The sequence below is a fragment of the Schistocerca nitens genome, chromosome 2 (genome assembly GCF_023898315.1).
Source record: "Schistocerca nitens isolate TAMUIC-IGC-003100 chromosome 2, iqSchNite1.1, whole genome shotgun sequence".
NCBI lineage: Eukaryota > Metazoa > Arthropoda > Insecta > Orthoptera > Acrididae > Schistocerca > Schistocerca nitens.
Genome location: NC_064615.1, coordinates 450,388,286 through 450,410,176, shown reverse-complemented (window position 1 = coordinate 450,410,176; position 21,891 = coordinate 450,388,286). Strand labels below are relative to the sequence as shown.

At 39.4% G+C, this 21,891-nt stretch overlaps 1 protein-coding gene across 1 annotated transcript in view; it reads right to left on the bottom strand.

Moving 5' to 3' along the window:
- Positions 1-6,295: 6,295 nt before the first annotated feature.
- The window catches only part of LOC126236319 (esterase FE4-like), a 236,416-nt gene continuing 220,820 nt past the window's right edge, over positions 6,296-21,891 (bottom strand). Inside the window, exon 10 of the mRNA XM_049945533.1 lies at positions 6,296-7,069. Coding sequence (XP_049801490.1) covers positions 6,898-7,069 — 172 coding nt within the window. The 3' untranslated portion in view covers positions 6,296-6,897. The remainder of the gene's footprint in view (positions 7,070-21,891) is intronic.

The window sequence follows — 21,891 nt, the reverse complement described above, 5'->3', positions numbered from 1 at the left end:
CAAACACCTTGCCATCTTCTGCCAACGGCGTCATCCGATACGGTGTAGAGGGCACAAGCACACCGCTCTCCCCCTCTTTATCAGGTTTCTTGACCTTGGAATCGCTACTAATCGGTCGAGTAGCTCCTTTGCTGCCCTCACAAGGCTGAGTGCACCCAATACCAGCCACCCCACCGAGGAAAAATCCCTGCCAATACTGGGAATCGAACCTGGGGTTCGTGATCACTGGGTGTTGTGTGATGTCCTTAGGTTAGTTAGGTTTAAGTAGTTCTAAGTTCTAGGGGACTGATGACCATAGATGTTAAGTCCCATAGTGCTCAGAGCCATTTGAACCATTTTTTTTTTTTTTTGAACCTGGGGTTCCCCACATGCAGTCAGCCAAGCTGACAACTCAGCTACAGAGGTGAACACAGAACTTACCAATAAAGTGTAAGAATCAGAATCTCGTGTTGGTAACATTGAATAAAACTCCTCGGGTTTCCAACCGCGTCTACATTTACATCTACACCTATGTGATTACTCTGCTATTCAGTGCCCGGCAGAGGGTTCAATGAACCACCTTCATGCTGTCAAGTGACTAAAATTACACAATCTTTCGGAGAAGCATTCTTTGGCCATTGTCAAGTGGTATGACTGCCAGTGGCCCGTTCGCACACCCCTACATACACTAGCTGCCGAATGAGACGTCACTAGCGCTTGCGGCATCATCGTATATGGGCATACATTGTCTCGGCGTTTGATGTGCCCACTTCAGTCACGAGATCGCTGTATCCCAAGCTTTGCTGACTTGCAAGGACCCCGTCTCTGTCTAGGATGTTATCCATCATTTTCATTTCAATAGCTTCTTTACTTACACAATTACAGAAGCCGTTAGTGCGAGCCACGACGAATTTTTCGTCAAATTTAATCCGGTGTCCATTTTCTAAAGCATGCTCAGCTAAAGCAGATTTGTCGGGGTAGCATAGATGATATAACCTCTCACGCTCCTTCCTGAATTGTTCCACTGAGTGTACAGTTTGTCTGACATAAAACTAGCCATACTAGCTGGGTATCTTGCAGACCTCAGGTGTACTGAGACTGCCGTGTCTTTAACTGGTCTCGATTTTTGTCTAAGGCGTGAAGATAGATTTGGTCTTTTATCGTTTCAGCTGGCGGCTTAGCTTGCTCTATATGGCTCCACAGAACTGCAGAAAAGCAAGTTTCTTTTCCTGCTCTCCACTGGTGGTCTTATTGTGAGTCTTGCTTGGAAACGCTTCCTTTATTTGATGGACGTTACAGCCATTCTTCCGGTGGACCTTTTGTAGTTGGCTCAGTTCATGGGGCAGGTTACCAGTGTCTGATATCATTCTTGCACAATGCACCAATTTTTGTAAAACAGTGCACTTCTGTGCCAGGTGATGATGGCTGATGGCGTGCAAGTACAGATCCGTGTGGGTGGCTTTTCTAAAGACACTATGACCAAGGTATCCATTTCCTTTGCGGCATACCAGGACACTGTGGGAGGGAAATACATCGTCTTCTTCTACCTCCATGGTAAACTGCACGTTACTACTAATGCTGTTGAGGTGGTCCAAGAACTCGTTAAGTTCCTCACATCCATGAGGCCGAATACAAACATGTGGCCAACGTATCAAAAGAAACAGCTAGGCTTTAATGGAGCTGTGTCTAAGGTAATATCCTCTTCCATAAAGTTTATCCATAAAGTCTCACTATCAGAGGCAAAGTGTTGTGGTTGCTTGTAAAATGTTTAGCATCTCTCAGAGTTCTTTCAGTGTGTTCCCCACCCATTACTTCTACAACATAAACATGATATTGAAGTTTTGGCCATGTAAGGGTCAGCACGGCAGAATCAATAGTTCTGTTCAGTGACCAATGCATGAAGGATAATAATGTCAGTAACCAATGCTGTGTACACACAATCCTTCATAATTATCCACAAATAGAAGTCTAATGGCATGCCATCAGGGAAGTGTGGGTCCATGCGATGGGACAATCAAGACCCAACCACCTCTCAGGAAATGAGTCATTCAGCACATCCTGCATATTCCAAATCTGACATTGAGGTGCACCATCACGCTGGTAGGTCACGGATGGCTGCAGATCTTCAATATGTGATTGCAGGAGCTGTTTGAGCATGTCCAGGTAAACATTCCCCATCATGGTTTCATCTTCAAAGAAAAAATGAGCCAGTCACCCTATCATGTATTACATCACACCAAACATTATATTACAGCTATTACAAATGTGTTCATGTGTGTTGTGTGGGTTCCTGGAGCTTCAAATCATAATGTTGTGGTGATTTACATGCTCAGAAATGTGTAACACATGCTCAACACATGGTAAATATGTTACTTTTTTCTGTACCAATAATGCTTTAAAATATATGAATATTGAAATAATTCCACTTTCTTTCAAAATCTAATGGCATAATGATATTCAGAATCATATATATTTATTTACAAGGATATTTAAGTGTATTATTTCTGTATTTGATTCTATTAAGAATTAATCTGTGTTTCCAAATGCATTATCTTTAACTTGCAGCAAGATGGAAACATTGCATTAAAGAAACATTGAATACAGAATGTATTCTACCATTCTTGCTAGAGGGAAGAATTGTGATTCTGTAGCTTCTGTGTTTTACTGCTCTCTAATAGATGGAACATAAGCTTCAAGTCAGAACAATTTCGGCTCCACCTCTACCATAAGAATCATGTAGAAACATAGACCCTAGCTTTTATTCACAGTGCTTGTGAGTGTAGATCGTGTCAACCTGGAATTGGCTCCTAACTTTGGAGACTACTGGAGGAGCACACATCTCTTAACACACCTCTTCAGATAAGAGAACACATACTCAGAAATAATGTTTTATGCACAATTCTGAAACACTTTCCTTTCTTTCTTTTCCATACAGATGGTGTCACAGCACAGTGACACTGCCCCAGAAGGTGCCCCTACTTTCCCCATATTCCTTTATGAGAAGTGATGTTACATTAAGCTACATGAATGTTTGACTTTTAGTTTTTTATATTAGGCTTGAAACTTCTATATATGTTACTGGTATGAATGTGATGGTATGATTTATATGTGAAATTTTTGACATTGTACTTACTTCATCTATTTTATTTTGTCTTATTAATTCATCTGCTATGTTTATGTAACATATGTTAAGAGTAACTGCTATTTCTAGAGGATCTATATTACTTTTGCCATCTTTCAGTGGGTAGATGTCCTTGGTCCATTTTGTTACTTTTCCTCTCTCTTCATATGTCTGTTGAATAATTCTCTTCTTTATCTACAGCTGCCTCAATTAATAATGTCTTCTTTTTCTTTGATGAAACTACACTATTCTCATTTTTCTTTTGTAAAGAGTATTATATTCCTCTTTTTTCCTTGGAGAAGCCATAATATATTTCTAGCTTACTTCTTGCTTTGTGTAGTTGCATGCAGTAGTATTATTTATTTTGTGCATAGAGTGAACAGTACAGGAAACCAAGGAGAAATCTAAAAAATGAAATGATGACATTTTTTGTAAGAGACAACAACGGACTTTGTAGGTCAAATGAACTGCATGAGTAGGGAGTTGAAATGATGTACACTACCAAAAATAAAACATAAGTGATGGAATGTAATCAAATCAAATCAAGCAATTCTGAGGGAATTAGATTAGGAAATGAGACACTAAAATAGTAGATGAGTTTTGTTATTTGAGAAGAAAAATAACTGACCTCAGCTAATGTAAAGAGAATAAAAAATGTAGACCGAAAGTAGCAAGAAAAGCTTTTCTAAAAAGAGAATTTTGTTAAAATCAGATATAAATTTAAGTGTTAGGGAGTCTTTTCTCAAAGTATTCATCTGTAGTTTAGCCTTATATGGAAGTGAAATATGGATGACAAGCAGCACAGACAATATGAGACTAGATGCTTTTATAATTTGGTACTACACAATAATGCTGAAAATAGAGGTGTATATCATGTTACTAATGAAGAGGCACTGAACTGAAGAGAAACGAGCTTTATGGCACACTCATCTAAAAGAAGGAATAGGTTGATGCAACTTATCCTATGACATTAAGGAATAGTTAATTTGCTAATGGAGAGGAATGTGGGTGGTAAAAGGTATGAAGAGAGATCAAGGCTTCAGCACAGTAATCTGGTTCAAGAGGTTATAGATTGCTATGGTTATGCAGAGATGAAGAGGCTTGTATAGAACAGACTGTCATGGATAACTGCATCAATCCAGTACTCACACTAAAGACCACAACAATAACAATAACATAAAAATTATTTTTGCAAATTCTTGTTAGTGGATAAAATGTTTCGCTGGTGGTATTTCTTCTTCTGAGTTGCTGCTGCATTTTTGACTTTCATCATTTACTTCAGAAATTCCATGTGGATGAAAATTTTCACTCTAACATAATTTGATAACTTCTGGAGACAAATCAATATATTTGCTTCAGATAACTGTAGTTAAGAGTTTTTCTCCTGGTAGATTAATAATTCCTGTTCACTCACCATGAACATAACCATTGGGCATACAGTGTAATAAAAACACATGGCAAATGTTGAAACACTGATGTGGACTTTTCACTGTCATTTTGTAATCCAGACTTTCTGCAGCTGAATATCTTTTGAGAGAGAAGATTGTTTCAAACTCATGCCTTTAGTTTCTCTTTTTGTATGACTGACATTCCATTATGAGAGAGCTTGGTACTTTTTTAAGAAAATTGTAACCAAAAAGCATAATATCAAGACAATTCAGTTTAAGAGAAGCCTAAAGGATTTATTGGTGGCCAACTCCTTCTACTCCATTGATGAATTTCTTAGTAAAACCAACTGATTTGTATATAAGTACAACATAACTTCTGCACAATTTCAGTGCAGTAATGTGTTCATTGAAAATTTGTGTGTGTGTGTGTGTGTGTGTGTGTGTGTGTGTGTGTGTGTGTTAGTATAATCTAACTTCTGCACCATTTCAGTGCAGTAATGTGTTCATTGCAAATAAGTATTACAGTAGTTGTATTACCTTATAAATAAATAAAAAACTTTTTTATTTTAAATTCAGTGCATTAGTATTTGTAAAATTACTCTTAGTGTTCATTAAAAAATGACGATCATTCCACTTGGGACCTGTGGAATGGTACATTAGCTTATTTGTTTTAATTGTAAATATTTGTCATGTATTGTTGTTTTTCTGACATGTTCCACATCCTGGAGGACCTCCTCACTACGGATCAATTGGAATGAAAGTAAATCTAATCTAATCTAAAACACACATCCATCCAATTTGGACTGTGAAGACACCTAGCACAGCATGACAAACTGATGAGCTACATGTACATGCCAATTGGTCTTCCCCTGAACATTACTCACTTGACTGTACTTGCACATTTCTTGATCACTATGGCACCCCCACACAGCTCATTTTTTTGGCATACACATAAAGCTACAGCAGAAATCATCAAAGTGAGATTTCACTGTGTTACTATATCAAATCCATGTTGTCCTAATGTTGTTTTTCATTTTGTGTGAGTGTTTGCTAAGTGAGAGTTTCTGAGAGATACATGTACAAATGTTATCAGCTGTCAGGAAGAAACATAAAAAGCACAATTTTCATTCTATAATTGCCAACTGTTGTGGTAAGGCAGACCCCAAGGTCTGCTAAAGTCTCATATTTTGGTCTACCTTCCCCACAGATCTTTTGATGGGATGATTATGTGACCAGATAGAATTATCTTCTACTTTTATATCGAATTGTTAGGACTTATGTTTCTGTGAACTGTTTCTTATCCCTCTGACTGAGGTTGAGTGCCACTGCAGTTGATGGGCTTCATGTCATCAGTGTAGCTGACTTCTGAAATTTTGAGACATATGTGTGTTTACTAATTAACTGTTGCAGTGAATTTGATTGCAGTGTTATTGGTGAGTTCTTACATCATTTTATCATAAGTTCTAAACCAAGCAGATGATGTTTCAAAATGGAGAAGGCCTACAACTCTTTGTTGTCAGTTTGATCCCAGCAGTATTAGTGGACTCGCAATACACTTTGTAGTTTTCTTTAAAACCAACTGCTTATGTTTCATTGTCAATCCTGTATTTCTGCACTTTGCTGCAAGATTATATTGTTGTTACAGTCTGCAGCATATGATGCAATATTGTATATAAATACTTCTAACTGACCCAGTGAGCCAACAACAACCCAAAAATTGAGAACACATAGGAAATATCCAGCACCCATCACAGAGGTGAGACCACCAAGTCTTGCATCTAACAGTCAAATAATTATGATTGCATCTATGGTTTTATTGTTTAATCATCACAAAGATGATACATGTGAAATTTGATATATCACTTTTCTTTTCCATGATCATAAGATAAACAAATATATTTATCACTGGTAACGTATCACATTTCATCAAGGTGGAGTTATTGTACAATCACTTAGTTGTTCACATGGAATGAAGACTTCTAAAGAAATGTTGCAGTGTCCAGTTTGGAAACCACCATGCCATATATTTTCTCTGAATTAATACAGGCAAGAAAAGAAGAGATATATAGTCATGGGCCGTCCAAGAGGACCAGTGCATCATTCACATCAAAATATGTCAAGAACTTTACCATTGTAACATTTCACTCCACCATAAGAACTATCATGATCATGAGATTTCACTCTCAAAGACCATCATATAAACTTAACATTATTAAATATCAGTGTGAAATCTACATAGGAACAAAGTTCTAACAATGTCAGTCAGTTGTTCCATGTCTGGAACTGAAAATTATAACATCCTGCCAAAAAGCTGATGGTTCTTCAATATACACCAGTCTGTTTCCTTGTTGGTTTGCAAATATGCTTTGATTTTTGTTCTTTGGAACTTCAGGCATGTTGTAGACTGAATTATAGTTTTGATGCCAATTGTGTTTCAATTTGCTCCCAGAAGGCCATACGTTCTTTGAAAGGGCCCTTGTGCACAGTTATGTTCTTGTCAATATCAATGTAGAATAGTTGGTGGTTTGTGAAAGGTGGACATGTTGTGGAAACTGCTGAATGCAGATCGGTTGTTGGTACCCTGGAAAAAATACATACATTAAAGAAAAAGCTGAAAATATTTTGTAATTACTCATACATTACATTCATTCCTTCCTTGCACTACAAAGTTTCTATAGGTTTCATATATATCTTATTCCTTTAACTGTAGTACACATTGGATTTATGCATTAAATTGTGATGACAATGAAATTTAGTTATAGTAACTATACAAAATATTGTTTTTATCAGTAAAAATGAACATTAACAGCATTACATCCACACCCAGTTTTTGTGCATCTATGAAATTTTGTATCATTAATCATTGCATTGTGGGTGAAGGAAATACTTCAGTCTCATTTCTCATAGTTGCCCCATTGATTTAGCAATGCTGAGCAAACAATGAATGCAGATAGTTTTGATAGGTAGCATACTATAGAGAAGTAACTGTTCTAACAAACACACAAACTGTAAATTTCACAGACTCTGAAGAATATTTTTTGCAAAAGGTCAGTGGATTAAAAACCTAACACACACAGGATAAATAACATTATACCATATTCTTCTATTCTGGTGTATAAACAGTGCTCAGAGACACAAAATAAGCAATATGATAGTTGCTTTTTAAAGGTTTTCTTGGGTTAGTTTAAGTCTAACATGTAATGATGCATATTCTCAGCTTTCTATAAAGTATTCTAAATGACAAACCATATGACTTTGAAGCTCTTTCTACAATAGCAGGATGGAAGAATAAGATTTAACACTTTGTTGACAAGATGATTAGACCACCCAGCAGAGGTTTCAAATATTTGATTGTAATGTCCACCTTGTATATTTAACATAGGTAGCTAGCAATCAAGCACTAACTATGTGAAATACACCTAGTTACAAGCCATTATCTTTTTACTGGGTGTGAGAAATTTGTCAACACTTAAACAATTGATTTCTAACTACTAATAAATGCTTTGAAAGCCCTCCCAGTGTCATTGTGTTTACACACTGTAATGTTCTCTGCTAGTTGCTTAGCTCTCACTTCCCTGTACTTCAGGTACTACATCTGCCCCTCAGCCCTTGTGGTGGAAGAAAAGCATCATCACAGAACTGGTCTGGGAACTGTATGTGTGCTCTAGTTGGTGGTCAATAATGGCTTGTCATTGTTCATGCGATAGAGACTGTGGTGCTGGTACTGAAGGCTGCTGTAGTCTCAGTGCTGTGAATGGTGGCTGTTCTTTGAACACATATACAGGTTTGACAAGGTTAAGGACAACTGTTATAGGCTTGCAGTTTACCACGTCTAAAATCTGTGCGCTTCATCATAGGATATGGTATGGGCCACTGTATGGCAGTTGCAGCAGAGGCTTAACACCGTCTGTTCGAAGCATCATGTGTGTGCAGCTTTCCAAGTTGCATGGCATGTAAGTGACTGGTGTACCATGTCTGGAGGCTATGGGGTGGAGGGGGGGGGGGGGTAGGAGGGAAGGGTTTTTTTTGTATGTGCAACATGGTCTCTTAGCTGTTGAAGAAATTCTGACGATTTTGAGTTGATAACTGTAATGAGCTGGCCTCGCAAACTCCCTGGGAAGACACAGTGTTTCACTGTAGACTAATTCCACAGTCAGGGACTCCTAATCTTGCTTATACATCATTCTTGGGTCCAGGAGAACTACTGGAAAGACGGAAGTCCAATAAGTACCATGGCACATGAGTGGTGGCTTCAGGGAATGGTGCCACCTCTCGATCATACTGTTACTGTCAGGGTGGTAGCTGTTAGTTTTAAGATGTACATACCTGCAGAACCCAGCCATCTGAGCAAAGAAATCTTGATCCAAACTGCCTGCATTGATAGTTATGTGGAGCGGGCAGTCAAACCTACCTATCTATGTTGACATGAAGGTAGAAGCTAAGGTTTCTTCAGTGATGTTATCTACAGGTGTTGCCTCTGGCCAGCAGGAGATATTTCTGGCCATTCAGTGTAGGAAGCAGTCCCACAACATCAAGGAGTGCATGATAGAAACAAAAGGTTGCATCTAGAAAGTTACCCACTGGTGCATGCACATAATGGGACACTTTCCAACACTAGCATTGATGGCTCATCCAAGTAGACTCTCAGCAATCCCTCTCCACGCCTGGCCCAATGGAGTGTTGTGATACAAGGTAAAGAGTGAGATGGCCTCCAGAGCATTATAGGTTGTGGACACTATCAAAGACTTGTCGGCAGAAAGCTGACAGGAGAAGAGGGCAAGGTCTTTCTTGGGAGATGCCACAATACAGTCTGACATCTCTCCTATAACATCAATGCATTGTAGTTGCAGTGAGGGCATGAGATCATCAACAAATGTTCGGAGCTCTCAGGAATCTTACTGAGCATATGCCAGTTCTGAAAAATCAGTTGGATTCACTATGCTACTGACATCCTGGAGACAGTCGGGCACTATGTTATGCATGCTAGAAATGTGCCTCAAGTCCATATTAAAGTGGCATATAAACTCTAGATGATTGTACTGGGAGGGTGACCAGTTGATGTTATTCCTCTTGAATGCATAGATCAGTTTTTTGTGATCCATATAGATCATCAATGTTCTTGCTTCTATTTGAGGATGGAAATATTTGACTGCCTTGTATACAGCCAAGAGTTCATGGTCATATGCACTCCACTTACACTGAGACAGAGACAATTTGCCAGAGAAATATGTGAGCGGTTGCCACAAATCTTCTGGGTATCTTTGGAGTACTACACTGACTACATTTTGGCTTGTGTCCATGACTAATGCTAAAGGTACATCAAGCTTAAGGTGTGCAGACAATGCTGTGTTTGCTATGCCATTTTTTGTGTCCTCAAATGTGGAGCACATTATTTCATTCCACTGCACTAGATGCTGTCTCAAAACTTGGTGCTGGAAAATGTCATGTCCAGTAGATCTTTCAGTTCTGCTGCACTGGATAAGTGTTGGCAGTACAAGTTCAGGATGTCTAAAAACCAGCATAACTCATCGACTGTCATCGGCCACGGTATTTTTGGGACTGCTTCGATCTTTTCCATCAGTCGAAGGGAGACTGCAGGTAAAATTCGGTGGCCTAACGACGTCACTTCAGGCTATCCAAGCATACACTTTGCCACATTCAACACCGTGCCATATTGTTCTAGAAGCTTAAATACTTCTTGCAAATGCTGGTAATGTTGCTCCCTGCTGGCAGAAAACTTGAATGTGTTGCTCAATTAGGCGAAGTAAAATAGCAGTCCTGGAAGAACAGAGTCAAGAAACTTCTGCCAGGATTGTGCAGCATTCTGTAACTCAAATATCATAAATTTGCTCTTGGAAAGTTTGAATGGAGTGATTATCACAATCTTAGGAATGTCCTCTTCTTCAACAGGCATCTGCATATACACTCTGGTGTAGTCCAACACACCAAATCCTGTCCTGCCATGTAGTGTGCAATTGTAATTGTGTAGCAATGGTACAGGATAGTAAACAGGCATTTTTCTGGTGACAAACATATGATAGTCACATACACATGCAAAGCTCATCCTTTCTCTGGGTCAAGGTGCAGCACTGATGACCATTGGCTACTTGGGGTTGGATTATGCCTTCTTTAAGCATCACATGGAATTCTGCTGTGCCTCGGGCATGGGTGTGTGTGATGTCCTTAGGTTAGTTGGGTTTAATCAGTTCTAAGTTCTAGGCGACTGATGACCTCAGAAGTTAAGTCGCATAGTGCTCAGAGCCATTTGAACCATTTGAATTCTGCTGTACTCGTAGCCAAATGATCAGGTGCCAATGACCTGGGCCTACAAGATGCTGGTGGACTTTCTGTGGTTTCTGTATTGTGTACCATGTGTGCCATTTGTGTAGGTGTGCCTGATGGTCTGGTTGAGATTGGATATTGTTCCAGCAGTGCACCACACTTCTTCTCGTCACACATATTATTAGCTTGGCACTATCCATGGATGTGTCACAGTGAAAACCTGCTGTTGTCAGTTCAGTAATTCTAATGAGCAATTTGGCATTGGTTACATCTGCTGAAAGATGGATATGTGTCAGAAGATCAGCTGCTATTATCGGCTCCCTAACATCAGTGATGGCAAAGTCCCATGTAAACTGACTTTGCAGTCCTGAATTTAGCTCTATCTGCTTCATTACATACAAAGAGATGGATGAGCTTTTTGTAGCAGATAAAAAGAATGCAGTTGGTGCTCTACAGCAGTGGACTGATGTTCTTGGCAGGATGCTTAAATACTTCTGTCCAGATCTCCTGTCACTAATGAACAGGTGTCATAACTTTGTTGGGCAGTCGACTGTACCTACTATCAGTTGCTGCTAGCATTTTGGTATGAACATGGTGCTGTACATTTACACGGATTTTCACTGAGCCTATAGTGGTTCCAGCATGTAGGATGTTTCGTATTTTATGATGCAGCATTGGTGGTCGATTGGCTTCTGGATCTCCAGCGATTAGCTCCTCTACCATTACAAGCACAGCCCTGGGAAAATAGTTTGCCGATCTATGTGCATAGCGTGTCTACTTTTGCTGGCAGTGAGTCAAATTCCGTGCATGCAACTGTTGGTGCCATTGTCATATTACTGCCTGGCACTGTTACTGCACTAACCTGTGGGGTGGGATGGCCTCTTGAACCAGAACCGCGAGCTTGGCCACTGTATCCAGTGGCATTTCCATCTGTGATGCCACAATTGCTTTGACTTTTAGGTGGTAGTTGGCTGCTCCATAGGGTGCATAGTAGGCTCTAAGGGATGGTAACTGTATCAACTTTGCTCTGCAGATGATGCAGATATTGTGAAGGCTTATGATCACCAATATCTTCTTGCATCAGTACCTGTCTGATTTGATCTTCATGTGACACAATAGTTCTCCAGGTTACTTCTGATTTAAGCCTTCCATATGAATTTTTGTGCAATGGTGTAGTGATCATGTCTTGTACCTCAGCAGCTTTGCGATGGTCAAGTTGGCTCAAGACAAGTGTGAATTTTTTGATTCAACTATAATTCCTGCATAGCTAAAATTGGCTTAAACTTGAGCAAATCAAAGGATTGGGTTGTTTGGCCGGAACGGAGGTAAACAGACTGCTAGTCTAGACACTGTTTGCACATTTGTATCTTGAATGATATTTAAATTCTGTAGTACATGCTCAACCTTCTTCTTCAACCCTGATCACATTAGGGTCACCATTTGTCAGGATTGGCATGATTTGGGCTAACTTACCTTTGCTTAGCACAAGAAAAGCTGCCTCTGGATGTTTCAATAGAACAAAATTCTTTTTTGTGATAACAGTGTCTGCTGAACAGACTGGACAGGTGGTTACTCCCTATGTCAAGTATGGATCCAAATGCTTAACTCACAGGTGAAATATTCTGAGCATATGTGTAACTAAGGAAGAAGCAAGTCAGAAAAATTGTCACTGACACTGAATCCAGGATTGACAGACATAATCACAGAACATAAAAACTTGGGAAACATACAAAATCATATAAAAATTCACATGCCAGAGAATAAACACTCCAAGAGGACATAAAAACATATTATGAAACACAGCACACATGACAGTTGGCCATGGAAGCTGTTTGACAGCTGTGACTCATTTGTCATCACAGGCCACACACACAACAATGCACCACTGAACACAACAACATTGCTGGCTGACATGAACTTCATCCCCCCCCCCCCCCCCCCCATGAACCACAGACCTTGCCGTTGGTGGGGAGGCTTGCGTGCCTCAGTGATACAGATAGCCGTACCGTAGGTGCAACCACAATGGAGGGGTATCTGTTGAGAGGACAGACAAACGTGTGGTTCCTGAAGAAAGGGCAGCAGCCTTTTCAGTAGTTGCAGGGGCAACTGTCTGGATGATTGACTGATCTGGCCTTGTAACACTAACCAAAACGGCCTTGCTGTGCTGGTACTGCGAACGGTTGAAAGCAAGGGGAAACTATGGCCGTAATTTTTCCCGAGGGCATGCAGCTTTACTGTATGAATAAATGATGATGTCGTCCTCTTGGGTAAAATATTCCGGAGGTAAGATAGTCCCCCATTCGGATCTCCGGGCGGGGACTACTCAGGAGGACTTCGTTATCAGGAGAAAGAAAACTGGTGTTCTATGGATCGGAGTGTGGAATGTCAGATCCCTTAATCAGGCAGGTAGGTTAGAAAATTAAAAAGGGAAATGGATAGGTTAAAGTTGGATATAGTGGGAATTAGTGAAGTCCGGTGGCAGGAGGAACAAGACTTTTGGTCAGGTGAATACAGGGTTATAAATACAAAATCAAATAGGGGTAATGCAGGAGTAGGTTTAATAATGAATAAAACAATAGGAATGCGGGTAAGCTGCTACAAACAGCACAGCGAGCGCATTGTTGTGGCCAAGATAGACATGAATCCCACGCCGACGAGAGTAGTACAAGTCTATATGCCAACTAGCTCTGCAGATGACGAAGAAATTGAAGAAATGTATGATGAAATAAAAGAAATTATTCAGATAGTGAAGGGAGACGAAAATTTAATAGTCATGGTTGACTGGAATTTGGTAGTAGGAAAAGGGAGAGAAGGAAACGTAGTACGTGAATATGGATTGGGCGTAAGAAATGAAAGAGGAAGCCGCCTGGTAGAATTTTGCGCAGAGCATAACTTAATCATAGCTAACACTTGGTTCAAGAATCGTAAAAGAAGGTTGTATACATGGAAGAACCCTGGAGATACTAAAAGGTATCAGATAGATTATATAATGGTAAGACAGAGATTTAGGAACCAGGTTTTAAATTGTAAGACATTTCCAGGGGCAGATGTGGACTCTGACCACAATCTATTGGTTATGAACTGTAGATTAAAACTGAAGAAACTGCAAAAAGGTGGGAATTTAAGGAGATGGGACCTGGATAGACTGACTTAAGCAGAGGTTGTACAGAGTTTCAGGGACAACATAAGGGAACAGTTGACAAGAATGGGGGAAAGAAATACAGTAGAAGAAGAATGGGTAGCTTTGAGGGATGAAGTAGTGAAGGCAGCAGAGGATCAAGTAGGTAAAAAGATGAGGGCTAATAGAAATCCTTGGATGACAGAAGAAATATTGAATTTAATTGACGAAAGGAGAAAATATAAAAATGCAGTAAATGAAGCAGGCAAAAAGGAATACAAACGTCTCAAAAATGAGATCGACAGGAAGTGCAAAATGGCTAAGCAGGCATGGCTAGAGGACAAATGTAAGGACATAGAGGCTTATCTCACTAGAGGTAAGATAGATACTGCCTACAGGAAAATTAAAGAGACCTTTGGAGAAAAGAGAACGACTTGTATGAATATCAAGAGCTCAGATGGAAACCCAGTTCTAAGAAAAGAAGGGAAAGCAGAAAGGTGGAAAGAGTATATTGAGGGTCTATACAAGGGCGATGTACTTGAGGACAATATTATGGAAATGGAAGAGGATGTAGATGAAGATGAAATGGGAAATATGATACTGCGTGAAGAGTTTGACAGAGTACTAGAAGACCTGAGTCGAAACAAGGCCCCAGGAGTAGACAACATTCCATTAGAACTACTGACGGCCTTGGGAGAGCCAGTCCTGACAAAACTCTACCATCTGGTGAGCAAAATGTATGAGACAGGTGAAATACCCTCAGACTTCAAGAAGAATATAATAATTCCAATCCCAAAGAAAGCAGGCGTTGACAGATGTGAAAATTACCGAACTATCAGTTTAATAAGTCACGGCTGCAAAATACTAATGCGAATTCTTTACAGACAAATGGAAAAACTGGTAGAAACTGACCTTGGGGAAGATCAGTTTGGATTCTGTAGAAATATGGGGTCACGTGAGGCAATACTGACCCTACGACTTATTTTAGAAGCTAGATTAAGAAAAGGGAAACCTACGTTTCTAGCATTTGTAGACTTAGAGAAAGGTTTTTACAATGTTGACTGGAATGCTCTCTTTCAAATTCTGAAGGTGGCAGGAGTAAAATACAGGGAGTGAAAGGCTATTTACAATTTGTACAGATACCAGATGGCAGTTATAAGAGTCGAGGGGCATGAAAGGGAAGCAGTGGTTGGGAAGGGAGTGAGACAGGGTTGTAGCCTGTCCCCGATGTTATTCAATCTGTATATTGAGCAAGCAGTAAAGGAAACAAATGAAAAATTCGGAGTAGGTATTAAAATCCATGGAGAAGAAATAAAAACTTTGAGGTTCGCCGATGACATTGTAATTCTGACAGAGACAGCAAAGGACTTGGAAGAGCAGTTGAACGGAATGGACATTGTCTTGAAAGGAGGATATAAGATGAACATCAACAAAAGCAAAATGAGAGTAATGGAATGTAGTTGAATTAAGTCGGGTGATGCTGAGGGAATTAGATTAGGAAATGAGACACTTAAAGCAGTAAAGCAGTTTTGCTATTTGGGGAGCAAAATAACTGATGATGGTCGAGGTAGAGAGGATATAAAATGTAGACTGGCAATGGCAAGGAATGTGTTTCTGAAGAAGAGAAATTTGTTAACATCGAGTATAGATTAAAGTGTCTGGAAGTCGTTTCTGAAAGTATATGTATGGAGTGTAGCCATGCATGGAAGTGAAACGTGGACGATAAATAGTTTGGACAAGAAGAGAATAGAAGCTTTCGAAATGTGGTGCTACAGAAGAATGCTGAAGATTAGATGGGTAGATCACATAACGAATGAGGAGGTACTGAATAGGATTGGGGAGAAGATGAGTTTGTGGCACAACTTGACTAGAAGAAGGGATTGGTTGGTAGGACATGTTCTGAGGCATCAAGGGATCACAAATTTAGTATTGGAGGGCAGCGTGGAGGGTAAAAATCGTAGATGGAGACCAAGAGATGAATACACTAAGCAGATTCAGAAGGATGTAAGTTGCAGTAGGTACTGGGAGGTGAAGAAGCTTGCACAGGATAGAGTAGCGTGGAGAGCTGCATCAAACCAGTCTCAGGACCGAAGAGCACAACAGCAACAACATGAACTTCATAGCAAATGTAACAGAGTAAACTGAAAACACTTCAACCTGGTCCCCCTAGCATGTCAACTACCACATCCCTTTCATGTTCTTTGAGTCATATAAACATAGTTTGGTTTCTGTATAAGTTGCACATTAAATTTTTCTTTCTGTGTTTTATACTTGAAAATTCAGTATTTCTGAGAGTTTATTCAGTCAACATTGTCAAAAGCTTTTTCAAAATATACAATTTAGAGTTTGTCTTTATTTAATCTACCTTCTAAGATTAGTCACAGGGGCAGTTTGCCTCATGTGTTCTTACATTCCTCTGGAACTTATTTTTACCAATTTGATCCCTTGCTGCATTCACTATTTCAGCTCTCAAAGCTACCCATTCACAATCCATCATCTTTCTTTCTCCAGTTTCAGTCAAACATATCCTAATCTTCCTTTGAAACTCTCAGTAACCTCTGGTTCTTTCAATTTATCCAGGTTCTGTCTCCTTAATTTCCTATCTTTTTATAGTTGTTTCAGTTTTAATATGCAGATTGTAACCAATAAGTTGTGGTCAGAGCCCACATATTTCCCTTGAAATGTTTGCAGTTTAAAATATGGTCCCAAAAACCTTTGTTTTACAATTATGTAATTTATTTGAAACCTTTCTGTACCTCCAAGTCCATTCCACACAGGCAACATTCTTTCATTATTCTTAAACCAAGTGTTAATTTGTGCTCTATGTAAAATTCAACATGGTAGCTTTCCTTTCATTCCCTTTACTCAGTCCATGTTCTCCTGCTGATGTTGCTTCCCTTCCTTTTTTTTGCTATAGACTTCTGGTCCGATATCACAATTTAATTTTCATCTCTCTTAAAAATATGAGTAATTTCTTTTATCACATCACACATGCTGTCAAGCTCTTCATCATCTGTGGAGGTAATAAGCATATAAACTTGTACAACTGTGGGCTGTTGAATTTGTATCCATCTTGACTATGATATGTATTCACTACACTATTGATTATAGCTTACTTGTATTTCTTTTGTCTCATTCATTATTACAGCTACTCCAATAGTATTCCTATTTGATTTCATGTTGATAGCCCTATCTGCATCTTACATGAAGTCGTTTTCTTTCTGACATTGTGCATTCCTAATTCCCACTGTACTTAACTTCAACATATCTATTACTCATTTTAAGGGATCTAACATTTTATGCTTTGACCTGGAGAATGTCAGCACTGTTTCCTCTTATGACAACACCCTCCTGAATAGTAACTGCCTGGAGATCCAACTGGATGACTGTTTTACCTTTGGAATATTTTACCCAAGAGGATGGCATTATCATAAAAGATATACTGCACAGGTGCATGTCGTTGGGAAAAATAATGGCTGTAGTTTCCCCTCCGATGTTCGTACTACCAATCTCCTTCTTGGCTATGTGCTTGTTTGTGAATTACTTTCATGGGGTCTGAACAGGAGAGGCTTATTTTCAATTACCCAAGAATTTACTAATTTAAATTTTAAATGTCTTGTTTGGTTGTGTGCTGACTAGGCACAGTCTTTCATTTTGATAGCAATGTAGGGTAAAGTACTGCTATTTGTATGGACACTTGTATTTCTACAAGCTTCTGCCCGTTTGTTTTGGGTATAACATTTGTGTTAGTTAGACCATTAGTGAGGCATTTTCTTCCATTCCTGCAGCAGAACAGGCAAGTACAACTTCTGTTTGTGAATTATTTTTGCAGGCACCATGAGTTACTTATTTTCAGTTACCTGAAAGGTTACTAGTTTCATTCTTAAATTTATTACACATTTCTGTGTTTACTGGGCACAGTCTAGCATTTTAATAACTGCATAGTGTAGATTTTTACTGTCTGTGGTATGGACAGGGACCGTGATCATTGTTGACTGCAGACAGAGTTGGTGACACTTTGCTCACAGTTCCAGGCAGTGCTGGTTTCAGTCACACAGCTTGTGGCATCACTGTGATAGGGCCAGATGTGGGGATCTGAGGGACATCCAGCTCATCACACATGTCCCTCGATCAGTCCACTATTATTGGAGCCTTAGTCACTGCCTGCACTGAGGTTGACTCCTCACCAGTGGTCAAGTGAGAGGTCATTCCACGGTGTGGCACAAAGTGAAAGAATTCCAGAGGGCCAATTGAGAAACCTCCCTGGTTCATCTGACTAACAGGTTTATTATGCTATCTGTGGCTGATACAGGTCCTGAACTAGATGCTATCACTTGTCCTGTTTTAGAGGAAGCCTCTCACCCCGCAAAATGTGGGCATCACAGAGGATGGTGTTATTGATAGTTGGGAGCTCAAAAGTTAGGTGCATAATGTGGCCCCATAGGAATATGGCTCCCAATGGGTGAAAGAATTGCAATGTGCATTCTGTGTGCATACCAGGGGAAGACATGCAACATGTGGAACACATCCTTTCAGATGCCATGATCAGTGCAGGGTACAGCCAAATGCAGTTGGTGGCTCACGTCAGAACTAATGAAGTGTGCTGCTTTGGTTGAAAGAAAGTCTCTCTGCTTTTGGGTAGCTAGCTGAATTGCTAAAGACTGCCAGTCTTGCTTGTGAGATGAAGGCAGAGCTCACCATCTGTAGCATTGTCAATAAAATTGATTGTGGACCTTTGGTACAGAGCCAAGTAAAAGGTCTGAATCAGAGGCTCAGATGATTCTGCAACCATGTAGGCTGCAGATTCCTCAAATTGCACCGTAAGGTGGTGGGTATTGGGTCCCACTTAATAGATCAGGGATCCATTACACACACAAAGTGGCTACATAGGTAGCAGGGGATATGTGGAGTGGACTGGGCAGCTTTTTAGGCTAGAGGTTCGTGGGAAAGAATAAAAAGAGCTTCACTCTCAAAGAGTGCAAATCAAACACAGGAAAAGGGTTGTTTTAGGGACCATAGGTATTACAGTAGTAAATTGTCACAGTTGAGTTGGAAAAGGATCAGAGCTCCAGGTGCTAATAGAAAGTACTGAAACACAAATAGTTGCTGTTGTTGTTGTGGTCTTCAGTCCAAAGACTGGTTTGATGCAGCTCTCCATGCTACGCTATCCTGTGCAATCTTCTTCATCTCAGAGTAACTACTGCAACCTACATCCCACTGAATCTGCTTACTGTATTCATCCCTTGGTCGATCTCAATGATTTTTAACCCCCCCTCCCCCTATGCTTCCCTCCCATTCTAGACTGGTTATCCCTTGATGCCTCCGAATGTGTCCTACCAACCAGTCCCTTCTTTTAATCAGGTTGTACCACAAATTTCTCTTCTCCCCAATTCTATTCAGTATCTCCTCACTAGTTACATGAACTACCGATCTAATCTTCAGCATTCTTCTGTAGCACCACATTTCAAAAGCTTCTAATCTCTTATGTCTAAAATGTTTATTCTCCATGTTTCACTTCCATGGATGGCTACACTCCATACAAATACTTTCAGAGAGGACTTCCTGACACTTAAATCTATACTTGATGTTAACAAATATTTCGTCTTTATAAATGGTTTTCTTGCCATTGCCAGTCTACATTTTATAGCCTCCCTACTTTGACCATCATATTTTATTTTGCTTCCCAAATTGCAAAACTCATTTACTACCTTAAGTGTTTCACTTCCTAAATTAATTCCCTCAGCATCATTTGATTTAATTTGACAACATTCCATTATCCTCATTTTGCTTTTGTTTATGTTCATCTTATATCCTCCTTTCAAGACACTCCCTATTCCAGTCAATTGCTCTCCCAAGTCCTTTGCTGTCTCTGACAGAATTAAAATGTCACAGGCAAACCACAAAGTTTTTATTTATTCACCCTAGACTGTAATTCCTACTCCAGGTTTTTCTTTTCTTTCCTTTACTGCTTGCTCAATATACAGATTGAATAAAATTGGGGTAGGCTACAAACCTGTCACACTCCCATCTCAACCATTGCGTTTTCTGTAAACTCTGACTAATTAAACTGATAGTTTAGTAATTTTTACACTTGTCAGCACCTGCTTTCTTTATATTCATGATTATTCTATTCTTCTTGAAGTCTGAGGGTATTTCACCTGTCTCATACATCTTGCACACGAGATGGAAGAGTTTTGTCATGGCTGGCTCTCCCAAGACTATAAGTAACTCTAACCTCATATTGTCTACTCCCAGGGCCTTATTTTGACTTAAGTCTTTCTGTGATCTGTCCAATTTTTCACGCAGTATCACATCTCCTTCTCATATTCCTACGCAGCCTCTTCCATTTCCATAATATTGCCATCAAGTACATCTCCCTTGTCTGGATCCTCTATATACTCCTTCCATCTTTCTGCTTTCCCTTCTTTGCTTAGGACTGGTTTTCCATCTGATTTGATATTTATACAGGTGGTCCTTTTTTCTCCAAAGGTCTCCTTAATTTTCCTGTAAGCAGTATCTATCTTATCCCCAGTAATACACACTTCTACATCCTTGCAGTTCTTCTCTAGCCATCCCTGCTTAGCCATTTTGTACTTCCTGTCTATCACCATTTTTAGATGTTTGTATTCTCTTTTGCCTGCTTCATTTAATGTGCTTTTATATTTTCTTCTTTCATTGATTAAATTCAGTATCTCTTATGTTTCCCAAGGATTTCTACTAGCCCTCAGCTTTTTACCTGCTTGATTCTCTGCTGCCTTCAGCATTTCATCTCTCAGAGTTACCCATTCTTCTTCTACTGTATTCCTTTTCTGTGTTCTTGTCAGTCATTCCCTAAAGCTCCCTCTGAGACCCTCTACAACCTCTGGTTCTTTCAGTTTATCCAGGTCCCATCACCTTAAATTCCTGCCTTTTTGTAGCGTCTTCAGTTTTAATCTGCGTTCATAATCAATAAATTGTGGTCAGCTTCCACATCTGCCCCTGGAAACATCTTACAATTTAAAATCTGGTTCCTAAATCTCTGCCTAACCATTATATAATCAATCTGAAACCTTTCAGTGTCTCCAGGTCTCTTCCACATATACAGACTTCTCTCGTGATTTTTAAACCAAGTATTAGCTATAATTAAATTATGCTCTGTGCAAAATTCTACAAGGTAGCTTACTCTTTCATACCTTTTCTCCAGTTCATATTCACCTACTACTTTTCCTTCTCTTCCTTTTCCTTCTATCAAATTCCAGTCCCCCATGACTATTACATTTTTGGCTCCCTTAACTATCTAAATAATTTCTTTTATCGCTCATACATTTCCTTAATTTCCTCCTCATCTGCAGAGCTACCTGGCATACAAAATTGCACTGTTGTGGTGGGTATGGGCTTAGTGTCTATCTTGGTTACAATAATGCAATCACTATACTTTTCATAGTAGCTTATCCATATTCCTATATTTTTAATCATTATTAAACCTTCTCCTGCGTTATCCCTATTTGATTTTGTATTTCCAACCCTGTTATTGTTATATGTACTGAAAGCTGCCTAAAACTGAAGATACATTCAGCTGAAATTTGTACAAAGGACTTGATGGTATTCAGAAAGGATAGATTAAATACAGTTGGTGGTGGGGTGTTTGTTGCTGTTGGGAGTAGTCTGTCTTGTAATAAAATTGAAGTGGTTAGTTCCTGTGAGTTATGATGGGTAGAGCTTATACTTGACAACTAAAGTAAATTAATGATTGATTCATTTTACCAACCTCCTGACTCAGATGATACAATAGCTGATCAGTTAAAATATGTACCTCACTCATACAATTATACAAGGTTGTGACTTCAATCTATCTTAATATGTTGATGAAATGACATGTTTAAGGTTGATGGTAGTCATGAAACATCATGCTAAATGCTTTCTCTGAAAATTATTTTGAACAAATACTTCAAGAGCCCACTCAAAGTGTAAATAGTTGAGGAAACACACTCGATCGATTAGCAGTAAATAACCCTGAGCAAATA